This window comes from Scyliorhinus torazame, chromosome 9 (assembly GCF_047496885.1).
Source record: "Scyliorhinus torazame isolate Kashiwa2021f chromosome 9, sScyTor2.1, whole genome shotgun sequence".
NCBI lineage: Eukaryota > Metazoa > Chordata > Chondrichthyes > Carcharhiniformes > Scyliorhinidae > Scyliorhinus > Scyliorhinus torazame.
Window position 1 is genome coordinate 157917774 of NC_092715.1, and position 18121 is coordinate 157935894.

Here is an 18121-nt window from a genome sequence, read left to right on the forward strand (position 1 = left end):
AAGAGATCAGTAACCACCTCTTTGGAGAGGCTTTGCCTTTGCACAGAAGTGTTTATCATAAGCTGTAACAAGGCTTTGGGGAATAATTAATGCAGTGGTCATGATTCTTCTGCTAAGTATTTGTTCTCGCTTCGCTCTTTATCTTCTGCGATACAAGATGGTCATACAGCTGTAACATAAGCTATCAGCATGTTTACTTTTTCCAGAGACAGAATAACTAGTTCAGATGGGAAGCAGAGAGTACCATAATTCATTGCATCCAACTGACTAAGAATTAGGAGGCATTAACAATATAAAGTAGAGGCTTGTTAAGCAATAGGCGAGAAAGCACAAGGTGATTCAAACGGTTGTTACCTATCCGCAATGTTAAAAAGACAGATCGCTTTGGTAAGCATTTTACCTGAAATTTTGTTAGCTCTGCCTGTAGTAGCTTGACCTTGGATTTTTCTTGTTCCAGAGCTGCATGCAGACCAGTAACCTAGGCAAAGAGAATAAACAAACATATGACGTCACAATGGTATCAGTACGTAAGTGACATAAGCCCATCCACTGGGCTATCTGAACAATCAGCACTTTTAGACTTCTGGGCCAACATTATTGATTTGTATTAGGATATAGAACTCCTACAGTGCAGAAGGAGGCATTTTGGCTCATCGAGCCTGCGCCGATCCTCTGAAAGTGCACCCTACCTAGGCCTACCCTCCATCCTGTCTCCATAACTCCACCTAACCTGCGCGCCTTTGGACTTTAAGGAACAATTTAGCATGGCCAATCCACCTAACCTGCACATCTTTGAACTGCGGGAGGAAACCGGAGCACCCGGAGGAAACCCATACAGACAAGGGGAGAACTTGCAAACTCCACACAGACAGTGACCCAAGGCAGGAATCGAACCCAAGTCCCTGGCATTGTGAGGCAGCAGTGGTAACCACTGTGCCACCATGCGGCCCACATTCTTAATTTGGCACATTTTTTCTTCTCACTCCAAAAGTTCTGTAGTTGTTTTCTTAATGTTTTATTGCCAATTTCCACCCTCAAGTGACCATTAAATAACCTCATTTTTGCCAGGAATGCACATCCTTTTTCCTTCCTTTCCATGTTACAAAATTCCATGAACCCCTTGTTACACATTATTTATTATTTTTGTTTAATGTTGGTAAAACAGGGCAGCACGGTAGCACAGTGGTTAGCACAGTTGATTCACAGCTCCAGGGTCCCATGTTTGATTCCCGGCATGGATCACTATCTGTGCGGAGTCTGCACGTTCTCCCAGTGTCTACGTGGGTTTCCTCTGGGTGCTCCAGTTTCCTCCCATAGTCCAAAGATGTGCATGTTAGATGGATTGGCCATGCTAAATTGCCCCTTTGTGTCCCAAAAAATTAGATGGGATTGCTGGGTTACGGGGATAAGGTGAAGTGTGGGTTCGGGTAGGATGCACTTTCCAAGAGCCGTGCAGATTCGATGGGCCGAATGGCCTCCTTCTGCACTGTAAATTCTATGATTCTATATAAAACTTGTGGGTGTTCAGCAACAAATCTGTCAAAAAGTGGGTTGACTTAAGCGAACACAGGTGTATTTCACATTCATTGTTCATTGGGGATCGTTTGTGCTGTTAGCATTCTGTTAGAGGTGGACAGACTGTCACTGGAGCTGATATGAGTTACAAAGTCGATAGCATTAACAATTGTACCAGCTCGCACTTCCCTTCTTTTCCATTATCAATGCCCGAAGCGGAATGCACCAGCTGAAATTGGATGCTGTCTCTCTGGTATCATGATACTGGACTGAAAAGGGAGGCACAGTGGTTAACACTGCTGCCTGACACGCCGCTGTGCGTGAATCATGGATTTGAGCCGGGGGGAATGGATTGTGTATACAGGAGGTGGAGGGAAGTGGGGCTGGTGAAGTGAGGGATCTGTATTTAGAGGAAGGGTTCGCCAGTCTGGAGTAGCTAAGGGAGAGGGTAGAGCTGATGAGGGGGAGTGAGTTCAGGTATCTGCAGGTTAGGGACTTTGCGCGAATGATCTGGAGGTGGTTCCCGGGATACACCCTGCTGGAGCGACTGCTGCTTCCGGATGTGGATGGGGAGGGAAGAATTGGGAACATATACAAGTGGCTGGGGGAGCAGGGAGGCGAGCGGGTGGTGAAGATCAAGGAGAAATGGGAAGCAGAGTTGGGAGGGGAGATTAATTGCGGATTAAGGACTGAGACACTGCGTTGGATAAACGCGGCCTCCTCTTGTGCAAGGATGAGCCTGATACAGTTTAAAGGTGCATATGACTCGGTTTGTGAACAATTGGGAAGATTCTGGGCGGGAGTGTTCGCGGTCTTAGCCAGCATAGTGGAGGAGGAGGTGGACCCCTTTGGTGGCGATATTTGGGGTTTCATGGAGAGGAGGAAGGCTGAAGGAGGAAGGGGGCGAGCGCCGGGGAGGAGAGGGCGAGTCCCGGGGACGGGGGCGAGTGCCGGGGAGGAGAGGGCGAGTGCTGGGGAGGAGAGGGCGAGTGCTGGGGAGGAGAGGGCGAGTGCCGGGGAGGAGAGGGCGAGTGCCGGGTGGTGGTTTGGGGGTGGGGGTTATCATGATACTGGATACCTTTTCAGTCCAGTATCATGATACCAGAGAGACAGCATCCAATTTCAGCTGGTGCATTCCGCTTCGGGCATCGATAATGAAAAAGGGAAGTGCGAGCTGGTACAATTGTTAATGCTATCGACTTTGTAACTCTTATCAGCTCCAGTGACAGTCTGTCCACCTCTAACAGAATGCTAACAGCACAAACGATCCCCAATCTTCCTTCGCCTCTCTGATTGCACAGTGGAGAATTTTGCTGGAGTGGCGGTCGGCATCGCCACCGGGGGTAGCGGCTTGGTTGGGTGACATGGATGACTTCCTGCGATTAGAGAAGATAAAGTATGAGTTAAGGGGCTCTTCAGGAGGGTTTGAGGAAAGGTGGGGATATTTGTGACCGTGTTTGAGGAGCTGTTCGTCGTGGGGCAGGAGGAAAATTGGGTTAAATCTGTACAGACTGTATAGTTGATTGTTGGGAAGTATGTTTCCCGGGGCGTTTATTTGCTGTAACCTGTTTTGATACATGTTTGTAATAAAGTACACATTAAAAAATAAAGCACTGCTGCCTGACGGCGCTGAGGACACGGGTTTGATCCCAGTCCCAAGTCACTGTCCATGTAGAGTTTGCACATGTAGAGTTTGCACATTCTCCCCCGTGTCTGTGTGGTCTCAGCCCCAAAACCCAAAGATGTACCTGGTAGGTGGATTGGCCATGCTAAATTGCCCTTTAATTGGAAAAGAATCGGGTACTCTAAATTTTTAAACATAAAAATGATACTGGACTAATGACCATGAGCTCCCGAGTGACAGGTGGCATTTCTGGTTCCTCACATCCTCTGCAGGTCAATGACAAAGTGATACTGTGTTGGTGTCAACCTCTGATTTGGGGCTGGAATTCTGTGCCCTGATTACTGCAACTTTTGGAGATTGGCAGGGTGAAGAGAGGGAGCCACTGGCAGACTCCTTAAAATCTCACTGCGAACCCCTGATCTATTTGTCTGAAGAGGCATCAAAATTAAATCTGATTTTATTCTTACAGGCATCCACATACAGGCACTTCGGAGGATGATAGATGGTGAGTTTCCACTACTTAATGTAGGTCAGAGGCCAAAGGTAGTTCTCTATACATCGGTGAGTGCATTCCTTATTCAAATAAAACCTCCCACTCCAACATCATGGTTTTAATCTCAACCAAATGAGATGAAGTGATACTGTACAGCAACATGTAGTTAACTCAGGCTACTTCTCTATATTTCCTTGTGTGAAGTAGATCACTTGTGTGCGATTATTAAAACTTGGTTACCATACAAGATATAGGGCAGCACGGTGGCACGGAGTGTACCACTACTGTCTCACGGCGCTGAGGTCTGTAGCCATCTGGGATGGCCCCTTCCCGATTACAAAATGGACACTTTGCAAAGATTGCAGGGAAAATGGACAATACTGAGAAAACAAGCAGGTTCAGGATTTGTCTGTTGATTAGAGCCGCAGCTCCCAGTCAAGACCAAAATTGGAAACCCATTAGCATACTAATGGGCCATCTCCGGGGACAAAAGAGTAACATTTAAGTAAACGATACTAAGGCAGACACCCTGGCGCCAGAGGAGACCAAAACAAAGCAGGCCAACGGCCACCTAGGACACGGCCAGCCATCAGGGCACCCACCCCTTTATTGAAGGAAATCGATAGGAACGATTCAGAGACGGCCCAATTAATTGGGGCCAAGTTCCAAGGCCTGCCCAAAAGCACGCGAAGCTCCCTTTGGGTATAAGAAGGATCCCAAGAGAGAATCGCCCTCCGGCTCTCACCGAGAAGAGACCTGCCCAAAAGCTACACCAGAACAAGTAAGTCCAAGGTCAACGCACGCTACCAGACAGACAACCTTAGCTGTTATCCCGCACCAGTTCCACCCCAGCAGCCTCAGAACCGAACAACGGCCATTGTTCCTCTGACTGAGTGGGCGCCCGAAGCTAAGTATAGGCTTTAGCAGTAGTGCTAGTTTAGTCTGTAGTATTTGTGCATGAGCATATTTAACTGTGTTAAATCAGCAGTTGACTTTGAACGAACTAACTGGTGTATCGAGTCTTTGATCAGTATTCTGTTTGAACCTTGTGGCGGTATCGAAAGATACCTGGCGACTCTAGAGCAAAACATAATTAGAATTAAGGAAGGCGACCATATTGACCTCCATATTCAGAGCCAAATAAAGAGAAACACAAATTAGCAACAGGTCCCAGATTCGATCCGGGCTCTGGGTCACTGTCTATGTGGTGTTCGCACATTCTCCCCTTGTTTGCGCGTGTTTCAGCCCCAGAACCCAAAGATGGGCAGGGTATGTTCATTGGCCATGCTAAATTGCCCCTTAATTGGAAAAAATGAATTGGGTACTCTAAATGTAAAAAACCCCCACTAAGATATATTCAATAATTTGTAATTGCCGCTATTACCTGTGAAGTTAGTTCATCCTTGATAGTTAAGAGTTCATCAACTTGTAAAAGTATGTCTGCTTTATCTTTCACTGAAATATAAAAACATAGATAACACACACTACAGTGCAGCAAAATCAAAAAGTTCTAATAGCAAGAATTGACATTTAGGAAGCATCCCTAGAGGCACTTTGACATATCATGTTAATTCTCACAGATATTACATGGCACATATGCAACAGGAATAAATTATATCTAACTCACCCACTGGTAAATTGTGGTCAGATCAGCTGCCTAATAGGCATGCTGCACATTTACATTCCACTGAGGAAAAAGACAATCAGGATTGGACCTGATCATGCCATTTCCCAATGGGTGACTTGGTTAAAATTTCCCCCTACCTGCTAACATAATTCACAAGTATATGTTACAAGTAATGTTGCATGGGAAAACAAAAATCATAAGTACTTGAATGTGTAGCTTACAAACATATTTTGAGATGAGGACTGAAAGTGACACCTCAAAAAGGAAAAAGTGTGCAGAAAAAGTACCCCACAAAGCCTCCATGAAAAGGATCCCACACTGGACTGTGCGAAATGAAACAACAGTTCACAAGAGGTCAGAGAAAAAGAAAAGAAATGGTTAAAGAAAGCAAGCATAAATCAAAATACTGGCAATGCATTAAAAAAAAAATCAATGCAATGAGGGCAAAATTTTAAAACAAAATGGAAAAATTGGGGAAAGAATAAGTGTCGGGGAGAAATGAAACAGAATTTATGAAACAGACAATTATGTTGGTTTGTTCACTTGAAAAAATCTTCAAACAACGTTCTTTTAACTACACACAATAAGCGTCAAATCTGATCTTCCTGGATACAATGGATTATATTGCACAGACAATTTCTAAGCTCTAACCAACTCTGCCATACCAGAAGTTTTGCCTTTGAACTCCTAAAACAAATATTTAAAATTAAGGGCAATATTGACTACTTTAAAATGGGGGCTGATTGATGTGTTACACAAGGGAGATATTAAGAAATTGGGTTTAGAAATGAGGCCCCAATGTAGTAGGCAATTGGTTAAACAGACTGAGGGGGGGGGGAGAAAAATACCTGCCAGCACAGTCAGATGGATACACCCACACCTCGCATGAGTTACATTATCCCATTCAGACTTAAACTTGTTAGTGGGAATACACAGGATGGCCCGGTTCAGCAAGGGCGAGTCAGTTGAGAGCCATTGTCCTTCGGGACGTTTATGTCTGACCAGCTATTAGCCCATTACAGAGTCTGATGGCCTCTTTGTCCGCCAATGGGAGCCTAATTGCATGTCAGTAGCATGGCTCTGTTCTTTTTTGAGGGCTGGGCGGAACTAATAGAGAGAGAGAGAGAGAGAGGGGGAGAGAGAGAAAAAGAGAAAGACCTGTTTGGAACAGGTCCAGGGCGAAGGATTAAAAAAGTCACCAGAGCCTCAATATGGCTGGGGGACATTATGGAATTTTATATCTCGAGAAAGTTAAGTACACCGTGATGGGGGCAATTGAGGGGTTCTATCAAGAACGGCAGTTTATTCTGTAGCTGCTCACCATTAGTTGTTAGGTGTGTGTGTCTGTGAAGGGGGGGGGTCTCTCTCTGTTGGGGGCTCTGTCCCATGGAGGGTAGGGGGGTTTAGTTTATTGTTTTGTGTTATTATTTATCTTTAAAATTGGAAAAATGTGAAAAATATGAAAGAAGCTGCTCCAAATACAGGCTTTTGACTAAAGGATTGTTCTAAAGGATTTTGACTTACAGCAGAGAATTGCTTCGTAAATACAAGTATCATTTTTACCTGGCTGTGTAAGTGGAATGGGAGCTGTATGTATTTATTTGCTGTGCTGTTTAATAGGAACTTGTATGTTAAGGTCAAGAACCTACATGTAATTTGTTGTTGTTAGGATTGAAGTTTAAAAGTTTCAATATTGTTCTCTTTTCTTTTAATAAGTTTGTTTATAAAACAACCAAGCCCCATTTCTTAAATTATTGCTCCTTCCGCACAGTTTTAACACTTTAAAAAGTTATGGCTCTGGTTCAGCCTCTTAGCTACTGTTGAGAGCGGACATGGGGTCCGTAACAGTGACATCATGCCCTGGTCTAATTATCCCAACCCCCTAACCCCGCTTCACCTGAAGACTGCACTCGATCTTGTCCATGGCTTGGGAGAACAACTCACGTATAGTAACTTGTCAGATAAGATTAGAAGTGGTGATGACCTTTCGGCATAAGGGAAAAATAATAAAGTTAAATAGGTGAATAAAAAAAGGAGACTGGTGAATTAAGGTGATGATGTCTCGTGATCCAGACTAGACCTTGATGAAGATATTAAACAACTCCTTGGTGTTTGTTTAAAGTTTGTTATAATTGTATGATTTTTAAGCTTTAGAATGCATTTTGACGTACACATTTACATTATTTGCCTTCGACAAACTGAATATATCTAGCTGTCCATCTCAAGTTATCAATTCATTTCAAACTCACTTAATGAATTGGAAACAAGCTGATGGGAGTCACACTGAACTGAATAATTCAATGATGGGCTTATGATTGGTCTACACGTAATACCAATGACCTCAATCGCAATTGTGATCAGACACAAAGTATGTTGCAGACTCCAATTAACACAAGAATCAATAAAGTATCCCACCTGATTTGAGATTTTTCAAATTTTTTTTTTTTTTAAAACCTTCATTCCATTGACCAGCAAACAAGAATGCTGAGTTTTATTTTCATACCCAATCATTTTTTTTCCAACTGAGGGGCAATTTAGCATGCCCAATTCATATTTTTTTATTGTTTTAATAAAAAGATATGGCCAATTCACCTACCCTGCACATCTTTGGGTTGTGGAGGTGAGACCCACGCAGATACGGGAAGAATGTACAAACTCCAAACGGACAGGGACCTGAGGCCGGGATCGATCCCGGGTCCTCGGCGTCGTGAGGCAGCAGTGCAAGAATAATAAGTTAATTTTCAACTTCAAATAACTTGCACTGTATTGGAGTAATGTATGGTGGGGGTAAATCAATTTTCAAATCCACCAAATGATAACCAAAATAACGAGAAGATGTTATTGCATTCCGCAAATAATGTGATCCATTACTTGCACTGGTGAATGGAGAATATTCCAGTCGACCCCATGGTTCATAACTTTCCCAGCAGTTCTCAGATTTCATTATTAATCTGAATTCTTCTACTGCTTTTGACTTTTCAACCATTTCTTGGAGACTGCGGGTGGAGGGGGGCAGGGAGCAGGGCAATGGGACTGAATAGAACTCCGCTTTGCAGTAATTTTGAAATGGTTATGATGGATCCGCTTTTATTGTTAGAAGAACAGTGAAAGGCTAAGCCGATCTCCATTTTGTATGTGCAAACGGCACAGCAACATCAGTAAGAGGCAAATTCAGTTTTTAAATACATTTTGAGTACCCAATTCATTTTTTCCAATTAAGGGACAATTTAGCGTGGCCAATTCACCTACCCTGCACATCTTTGGGTTCTGGGGGCGAAACCCACGCAAACACGGGGAGAATGTGAAAACTCCACATGGACAGTGACCCAGAACCGGGATCGAACCTGGGACCTCGGCACCGTTAGACAGCAGTGCTAACCACTGTGCTACCATGCTGCCCTGGCAAATGCAGTTAATGACAAATATGCAAACATTTTGCGCCACATTCTGATAGTAACTTTCCAAACTCATCTCACTGTCTGCCATATCACTGCATTGCATTGAATAGTGTGCAATTTCTGTATTGCCATAGTAAATTTTAACCGAGCTCGCCACAGAAAGTAGTCTTGTCATCAGTTTCGAAACCATATTACCCCGATTGTGCAGAAGGAGGCCATTCGGCCCATCAAGTCTGCACCGACCCTCTGAAAGTGCACCCTACATAGGCCCATTCCCCCACCCTCTCCCTGTAACCCACCTAATCTGCACATCTTTGGACTATGGGAGGAAACCAGAGAATTCAGAGGAAACCCTTGCAGACACGGGGAGAATGCGCAAACTCCACATGGACAGTCAGCTAAGGTCGGAATTGAATCCGGATCCTTGGCGTTGTGAGGCAGCAGCATTAACGTGTCACCACGCCGCCAGTCTATTGGCTGATTTTCCTAGCCTGACATTAGACAAGTGGAAATCGAGGCGTATAGGTTCTCCACGTAGAGGATCCACCCCTTATTTCCTGGCTATTTTGATTGGTATGGGGAAGGGGACTGATTGTGAGCTCACCACAGCAGCACCCCTACGTGGGTTGGCTGTATTGCAGGTTTGGCATTTTGCAGCACTCCCACCCCAACTCCCCTCCCGAATATTTGCGATGAGTTGGGCCCATTTTGTTAGGCAACTTTGTTTATAACAGCTCAGATGAGTGGTAAACTCTGGTTTGGGGTCAGCAACTTTTGACAGGCAAATTCAAGATGCTTTGAAAACTTCATGTCATAATGCTCTAAGTTTTTTTTATATAAATTTAGAGCGCTCAATTATTATTTTCCCAATTAAGGGGCAATTTAACATGGCCAATCCACCTACCCTGCACATCTTTGGGTTGTGGGGGTGAGACCCACGCAAACATGGGGAGAATGTGCAAATTCCACACAGACAGTGACCCAGAGCCAGGATTGAACCCAAGTCCTCAGAGCAATAGGCAGCAGTGCTAACTACTGTGCCACCTTGCTGCCCATAATGCTCCAAGTTCAATATGCTTTTAATTCAATAATTAATGATGGGTCTTAGTTCTTATAAGGTAAGTGATCATTAAATTGACCAGCATCGTGATAGTGGAAAAGCGTTCAGATGCATTGGAGTACAGTATTAATTGATAAAGAGGCTTCCTGCATTGAACAGTATTGATATCCTGATTTGACTGTCATCTGTCCCAGGATTTAATCTATTAATTGAATGACAGCTCAGACAGGGGCAGCACGGTAGCACAGTGGTTAGCGCTGTTGCTTCACAGCACCAGGGACCTGGGTTCGATTCCTGGCTTGGGTCACTGTCTGTATGGAGTTTGTACATTCTCCCAGTGTCTGCGTGGGTTTCCTCCGTGCGCCCCGGTTTCTTCCCACAAGTCACCAAAAGACGTTCTGTTAGGTGAATTGGACATTGTAAATTCTCCCTCATTGTACCCAAATTGGTGCCGGAGTGTGGCGACTAGGGGATTTTCACAGTAGCTTCATTGCAGTGTTAATGTAAGCCTACTTGTACACTAATGAAGATTATTATTATTACAACTGTTCTCCTGTTTTTAAGCTTGAATAAATGGCCGAGATCTTCCACTAATTCCAACTGTTCTGATGTATTAAAAGCTGATAGTATTTTTTATACAGCTGTGCAATTAAATCCTATCATGAATGCTTGGCTGAGTTCCATATCCCACTAATGGATTCAACCCAGGAGGGGTTATGGAGATACAAAATCTGAGAGCACGCACTAACAGGTTCAAAAACAGCTTCTTCCCCGCTTTTCCCAGACTCCAGAATGATCCTCTTATGGACTGAACTGATCTCTTCACACATCTTCTCTACTGAGTACTACTACACTCCCTGTATGCGTCACCCGATGCCTGTGTCTATGTATTTACATGTGTATTTATGTATGGCCTATGTTTTTTCATGTATGGACCGATCTGTCTGGACTGTAACCAGAACAATACTTTTCACTGCACCTCGGCACACGTGACAAAAATTCAAATCAAATCAAATGACACAGCTGACAAGAGGATTGTGTTTATTGATCTTGGCAGTTTTATGACCACTTAAGAGGGTTGTATTTGTTAAAGTGGGACAGTGATATGCTGAGCTGACACACATCAGGTGGCTCTCCTTCAGAACATAGCCAAATAGGCACTTTTAGTTGAAATTAACCCGAGGATTCAGTCATAACTCACCCACAATTAAGAAAGGGAAAGGATAGAATCATCATGCCAGGAAACAGGAGCACGAGAGGCCGCAGAGACGACTGAAACAGAGGGAAAGTCTATGAGGAGCGGGTGGATGAGTTGGTGGACCCACGAGGCGAGGGGTCCCCAGCCATCCGAACAACGGCCTCCCCCGCAAAACCTGGAGATGGATGAAAGACGTTCCTGATGAAGGAACTGACGACGACGAGGAGGCAATAAAAGTGGAAACTGAGGTGGATGGCAAAGTGGCAGTGACAGTGGGGTTAGTCGCCATGCAGGCGGCGATCGATGGACTGGGGAAGGAGCTGGAAGCTCAGGGTAAGACGATCCTCAGCTGGAAAAGGTACTGACGGACCAGAACGACAAGATTTTCACTCCGGAGGCCGAGATCAAAAGGTTGGTGGTGACCCAGGGGAGGTTGAAGGGAAAAGTTGAACACCAGGAGAATAGGTCCTGACACCAGAATATCCTGATCGTGGGCCTGTCAGAGGGGATCAAGGGCAGGAACCCGATGGGCTCGGTTGCTCAAATGCTGGGCAGCCTAGTCAGGAGGAACAGCTTCCCCAATTCGTTGGAGATTGACAGGGCACACAGATCGCTCCGACCAAAGCCCAAAGCCCAAAGCTTCGGGGAACAACCAAGGGCAATAATCGCAAAAATGCATCGTTATCAGGATTGAGGGGGGGATCTTGTGATGGGCAGGGCAGACGAAGGCGAGCATCTGGGAAGGACATAGAATCCAGGTCCACCAGGACACTGGGTCAGACTCGGCAAAGCGCAGGGCGAGTTCAACCAGGCGTAAGCAGCCCAATACAGGAGCGGAGTGAGATTTGGAATGCTGTTCCCAGCCAGGCTCTGGGCCATGTTCCAAAATAAGGAACATTATTTCAACACTCCGGCAGAGGCAGACGAGTTTGTTCGGACGAACGGCCTGGACGAGGGGCAGGTAAGGCAACGCTGAGGTCGAAGCAGAAGAGGAAAGAGGGGAGAAACTATGTTGGATGCACACATGTTTGCGTGGGACTGTACTGCCTCGCTTTGATCAGATAGATCAGACCACAGGAAGGGCAAGGGCAGTGGAACACAGGCGAAGGTGAGGCAAAGACAGGGGGAGCAGATATTTAGTGGGCATGGGAAATGGGTAAGATCAGCCCCCGGGGCACCACATCAGCGGGGAAAGCTAGTGCAAGAAGTGTGACAGTAAGGGGGCCGAGGCGCACCTTCCAGCAGGGAGGGAGTAGTATCTGGGGGGGGAGGGGGGGGGGGGGGGGAACCATAGTGGCAGGGATAGGAAATGTTAGGGGGAGATGGGATGGGGGGTGGTAGCAGGGATGAGAAGGGGGGGGGGGAAAGAGAACACAAGGGGAATACAAGGAAAGGGATGGGTCTCAGATTGGCTTCAACAGGTAAGGTGCTGGTTTAAGGAGCAAGATGGCGCCACATGCAGTCACCTTGGAGGGTCCCTAAATAAAGGGAAATCCGGGAGTGTCGAGATTCACCTGTATGGCATACACACAGTTGGTAGCCACATTAGGTGCTGCCTGGACAAAGGTAAACCCGGGAGTGTAGTGGCATGCCACCAGGAAAGTATGGTTGATCCCGCAGGAAGGGGAGGGACAGAAACCCCCCATCAGCATAGTCACCAAGAACGTTAGGGGACTTAACGGCCCAGTGAAAAGATCTACAGTCTTCGCCGCTTTGAGAAGTTTGAAAGCCGACATAGTCTTCTTTCAAGAGATGCACCGGAGGGAGAAGGACCGACTGCGGGTGATGAAGGGCTGGGTGGGACAGACGTCCATTCATGATAGGGGACAAGGGCTAGGGGGGGGTAGCCATATAAATAGTAATAGGACAGTGTTTACGGTGACAAGGACGGTTACGGACCCAGGGGGACGGTCAGCGGTGTCCTAGACGGGGCACCGTAGTTCTGGTACACGTGTACGCGTCCAACTGGGACGACGCAGGTTTTATAAAGAAGAACATGGCGGAAATCCCAGACTTTAACTCTGTACAGGACCCATTGACAGACTGATCAAACCCCAGAACGGGAAGATGACAGGCATGGCTAGGGAATTGCAAGCATTTGAGCAGATGGGGCAGTGGACCCATGGCAGTCCCTACACCCTGGTCAGGACTTCTCGTTCTTTCCACCTGTATCAACTTCTTTGCAGTGGGACAATTGGTGCTGCCAGACATAGTAAGAACAGAATACTCCGTGATTGTAATCTCCGACCACACTACACAATACATGGATGCGAGGTTGGAGATGGGCCATGCCCAACACCCTGTATGGAGGTTGGACATGGATTTCTTGGCCAACAATATCTTTTGCCAGAAATCATCACAGGCCATTAGCGAATGCATCACTAACAATGAGAATGGGGAGGTCTCACCTTCCAAGTTCTGGGAGGCACTGAAGGTGATAATTAGGGAAGAGATTATAGCCTACAAGGCTCGTAGAAATAGGGAAGAGAGGGAGGCCAGGCGGCAACAAATCGATTCCATCCTGGAGGTTGAAAGAAAATACTGCATGGCGCCGACCGTAGAGCTTCTGGCGGAGAGGAAAAACTACAAATGGACTTCAACCTGCTATCCACCAGGAAGGCAATGCACCAATTCCGCCAGACAGCGGGGGGGGGGGGGCCTTTTATGATCACGGAGAGAAGGCTGGTGAGCCAGCAGAAAGCAGGCAGCCACGAGGGAGATAGCCCAGGTAAAGATAGCAGAGGCGGACTGGTAGCCGAATCAAAAAAGGTCAACTAAGCATTTGAGGCCTTCTACCAAGGACTGTACTCCTCTCCGCCCTCCGACGGGGACTCGGATGTAACAGTTCCTCGATTGACTGGACATGCCAGTCGTGGGGGACGATAGGCGCTGGAAGCACCAATAGAACTAGGAGAGTTCATGGAGAGCATCAACTCCTGCAGGCAGGGAAGGCGGTTCGCGGCGAACTTCTATAAAAAATTTGCATCAGCTCTGACCCCACACCTACAGGAGATGTTTGCAGACTTGCTAACGCATCCTACACTAACACAGGCCACCATATCGCTGATACCCAAGGAAGACAAAGACCCAACGGAATGCAGATCATATTGACCCATTTCGCTGCTCAGCATAGATGTGAAAATACTCACAAAAGTCCTGACCAAGAGACTGTGTACCAGAAGTCGCCTCAGAGGAGCAGGCGGACATTGTCAAGGGTAGACAGCTAAGTGCGAACATCAGACGGCTGCTGAATGTGATACTAACCCCATCCGGGGAGAGAACACCAGAGGTGATCGCCTCCCTGGACGCAGAAAAGGCCTGTGACAGAGTCAAATGGAAGTACCTCATTGAGGTACTGGAGTGGTTTGGGCTAGGGATGAGTTCACCTCGTGAAACTCTTGTATATCGCCCCCAAGGTGAGCGTTTGGACCAACACCACCAGCTCGGAATACTTCCAGTTGCATAGAGGCACCAGGCAGGGATGCCTGCTGTCTCCATTCCTGTTCGCCCTAGCAATTGAACCCCTGGCGATCGCTCTGTTAGATGCAAAAGGCTGGAAGTGTATCCAAAGAGGGGGCAGAGAGCACAGAGTCTTATTCTATGTGAATGACCTGCCCCTCTACATCTCAGACCCGTGGAATCGCTTGAAGGAAATCATGAGGCTCCTGGAAGAGTTCAGGGCCTTCACGGGCTACAAACTCAACTTGGATAAGAGCAAGGTATTCCCGGTTAACCCGAACGGGGAAAAAACGAAGCTGGAGAGTCTACCATTCAAACTAGCCCAAAACAAAGTCTGCTACCTGGGTATCCATTTGCCCATGACTGGACACAGATCCACAAATGGAATCTGACCAGTCTGGCGGAGGAAGTTAAAAAGGATCTACAGAGATGGGATGCATTCCCGCTCTCCCTTGCGGGGGGAGTGCTGACGATCAAGATGAACGTATTGCCAAGGCTTCTCTTCCCGTTTAGATCCAAACCGATCTGCATCCCCAAGAAATAGATAAAATAATTATGGCACGTGTGTGTGTGTGTGTTGGGGGGGGGTTTGAGAGAAAGAGAGAATACCCCATAAATACATTGCAGAGGAGACAAAATATGGGTGGCTTGGCCCTTCCGAACCTGCAATGCTACCACTGGGCAGCCACAGCCGAGAGAGTGGGTGGATGGATATGGGAGCAAGGAATGGGTGAAAATCGAGTCCTTCTCCTGTGCAGGAAAAACCCTCCAAGCCCTAGCCACGACAGCGTTCCACCCCCCCCCACAAAGTACACGTCCAGCCCAGTGGTGGTAACTACGTTAAAAAGGTGGATCCAGATGAGACAGCACTTAGTCTTAACCGAGGTGTCCACCATGGTCCCCATCTGCGGCAACCACAAATTCCCACCGGCCACGGTATACGCAACTTTTAAGAAGTGAAGACAGGACGGGGGGGGATACCAGCGATTAGGGACTTCTACATGGGGACAGACTTGCAACCCTGGACGAGGTGATGGAAAGACTGGAGCTACCTAACGGACAGGAGCTCCAACATTTACAAATCAAAAACTTTCTCCGCAAGGAGATGACAGGGCACCCTCAGGCCCCGAGTGACATAATGCTGGAGGAACTGATGGAGGCAGATGGTATGGAGAAGAGCAACTGTGGGGACATTTACAGACGACTGTTAGAAAGGGCGAGGACGCCACTAGACGGAGCAAGACAGAAATGGGAGGACGATCTAAGGACGGAGGTAGGGTGAGGACTTTGGAGTTAAGAATTGAGCAGGGCCAATACACCTCTTCCTGCGTAAGGCTAAGCCTGATGAAGTTCAAAGTGGTGCATAGAGCGCACCTAACCAGAACCCGAATGAACAGGCTCTTCATGGAGGTGGAGCACAACTGTGAACAGTGCCAAGTAGTCCCCGCCAACCACGCCCACATGTTCTGGGCCGGCCTCAGACTTGTCGGTTCTGGACAGCCTTCTTCGAGGTGATGTCCGAGATTGTGGGGGTGAGGGTGGAGCCGTGCCCGAGAGTGGCAGTTTTCGGGGTTTCGGAGCAGCCAGAACTTCATATGGGGAAAGAGGGCCAACTCCCTTGCTTTTGCTTCCGTAATCGCACACTGGAGAATCCAGCTCGTCTGGTGATCAGCAGCACCACCTACAGCTGAAGACTGGCGAGCAGACCTGTCAGAATTTCTCCATCTGGAGAAGATCAAATACACCCAAGGTTTGGACGAGGGCTTCCACAAAGCTTGGGGGCTATTCATCAGCCTGTTCCAAGACCGGTTCGAGGCCAACAGTGGATAGGAAAGGGGGGGGGGGGGGGGTCAGGGAGAGATTGGACAAAGCAGAACAGATAGGAATAAGGGGTGAAGGGGGACAGCAAGGAAGGAACCCAGAGAAACATCAGGGGGGGACATGAAAATCCCGAGGGGGCCAGACCTCCCTCCTCCCTCCCCCCCCCCCCCAAACAAAGCCATGGGGCAACAGTAACAATTCCAAAATGAAAAAAGACGAACAGCATGTATGACGTAAGAAGTGCCCCCAAGATGGAGAACGAACAACAAAAAAGGGGGGGCGGGCAGCAAAGGGCGGGGTGGAGGGGCGATGAAAGCGGAACATAAAAATTGTACATACGATCCTGTATAGTGTAGAGATGTAAAACCTCAATAAAAATATTGTTCAATAAAATTTTTAAAGGTCTAGTAGCCACGTTAAATTGCTGATTCCCAATTAGAATGGTCAAACCCTGATTTAAAATGGCGAACGGAAGAGGCGGATGGGAAAATCAGCCAACAGGACTCAAACGGACAGCTGCAGATAAAACAGTGTATTTGCCTCTGGGGAAGTCAGTCCAGACCGATACCTGCAGCCATCAACATCACAACAACCCAGCCATCTGCATTTTAATCAGCCATCCGTGGGAACAATTGCTACAAATTAATTGAAAGCTGACCCAGACCTTTCGCCGCCAGCAGGGGCTGACACAAAGAAAGGTAAACGACCACCCCCCCCCCGATCAAGGAATCGCCCCATTATTGGAGCATATCGAACCAAGTGATTGGGACCATGTCCAATCACTTGGAACCAGGTACGAGGTCCGCCCCGAGAGGCGGGAAGCCCCTGGGAACTATAAGAATATGGGCCAAGTTCAACTCGACCCTTCTTCTCCTGCTCGCAACCTTCAAGACCCTTCTACAAGAAAACTGTAAGTCTTACTCCAGCGATCGCTACCAGATAGGCGCTCCTGACTATCGACTTGTACCAGCTTTTGAATCCCGCAGGAATGACAAATCCCAAATTTCTTTACCCGTCAGTCTGGCCTCAATAAAAGTCGAGATGGATTTGCAGGTACAGCATTAGTTATTTTATTTGGCTTGGAAGCCTGATTCATTTCACAAAGGCATAAGACACATCTAGTCTCCTACACCCCGGAAAGCGAATGAACAAAGAGACAAAGGGATCTCTGCAAATCAATTCAAATGGTATCAAGTTTCACATACACGATTCCCATAGGTCATCCTATACCCCTCCTGACCTGGTCATACATTCTGATTGGCTCACTTCTTATCCCTTCCTCTGGCCCCCTTATTACCCAGCATCCTTTTCTCCTCCTTTGGTGGACACACCTCCTCCTTGCTTTGCCATGCGGTCTGAAATCCTTTGTCTGTGAACTCACCAGAATGAGACTGGCCTACCTCTACATTACAGTAACTAATATCTCTAAAGTAACTATTTTATATCACATTCGTCAGGCTCAGACCCAATTCGAAAGACCATTCGTTTCCCTGACCTGGTGGGCCATTTCCAAAGTTAAGTATTGGCCTTTAGTGGTAGGTAGTAGTCTAGAAGTAGGATTATTGTATAAGTATTAATTGCTGTATATAATAAATGAGCGTTGATTTAACTCTTACTAAGCGGTGTGTGGCATTATTAATCATTACTTGGACTTGAACCACGTGGCGGTATCAGAAAGATACTTGGCAACTCATGAGCAAAGGTGACAGAATTAGAGCTAATAAACTAAGGCTAAAACGAGCAACAGTCTTGAGGGTAATTTCTGATGCTTGGCTTTTGTAAATTGTATCTGGTCTACACTGACCAGTTTATTTTGTATTGTATAAAATGAAAAATCTGATTAAAAACATTTTTGAAAAATGTTGAAGTGACTTTTGAATGTGTTTATTTTGGAGCTTCATGAGCATTTCAAAGACGTCCCAATAT

General features: G+C 46.7%; 1 protein-coding gene across 4 annotated transcripts in view; it reads right to left on the reverse strand.

The window, feature by feature from the left end:
• Positions 1-18121, reverse strand: part of gkap1 (G kinase anchoring protein 1) — a 100157-nt gene that overhangs the window by 36589 nt on the left and 45447 nt on the right. For all 4 annotated transcript variants that reach the window (XM_072516668.1, XM_072516666.1, XM_072516667.1 and 1 more), the window contains 2 exons: positions 5017-5087; positions 401-478 (listed from right to left, as the gene is read on the reverse strand). In XM_072516668.1, the coding sequence (XP_072372769.1) occupies positions 401-478; positions 5017-5087 (149 nt within the window). The remainder of the gene's footprint in view (positions 1-400; positions 479-5016; positions 5088-18121) is intronic.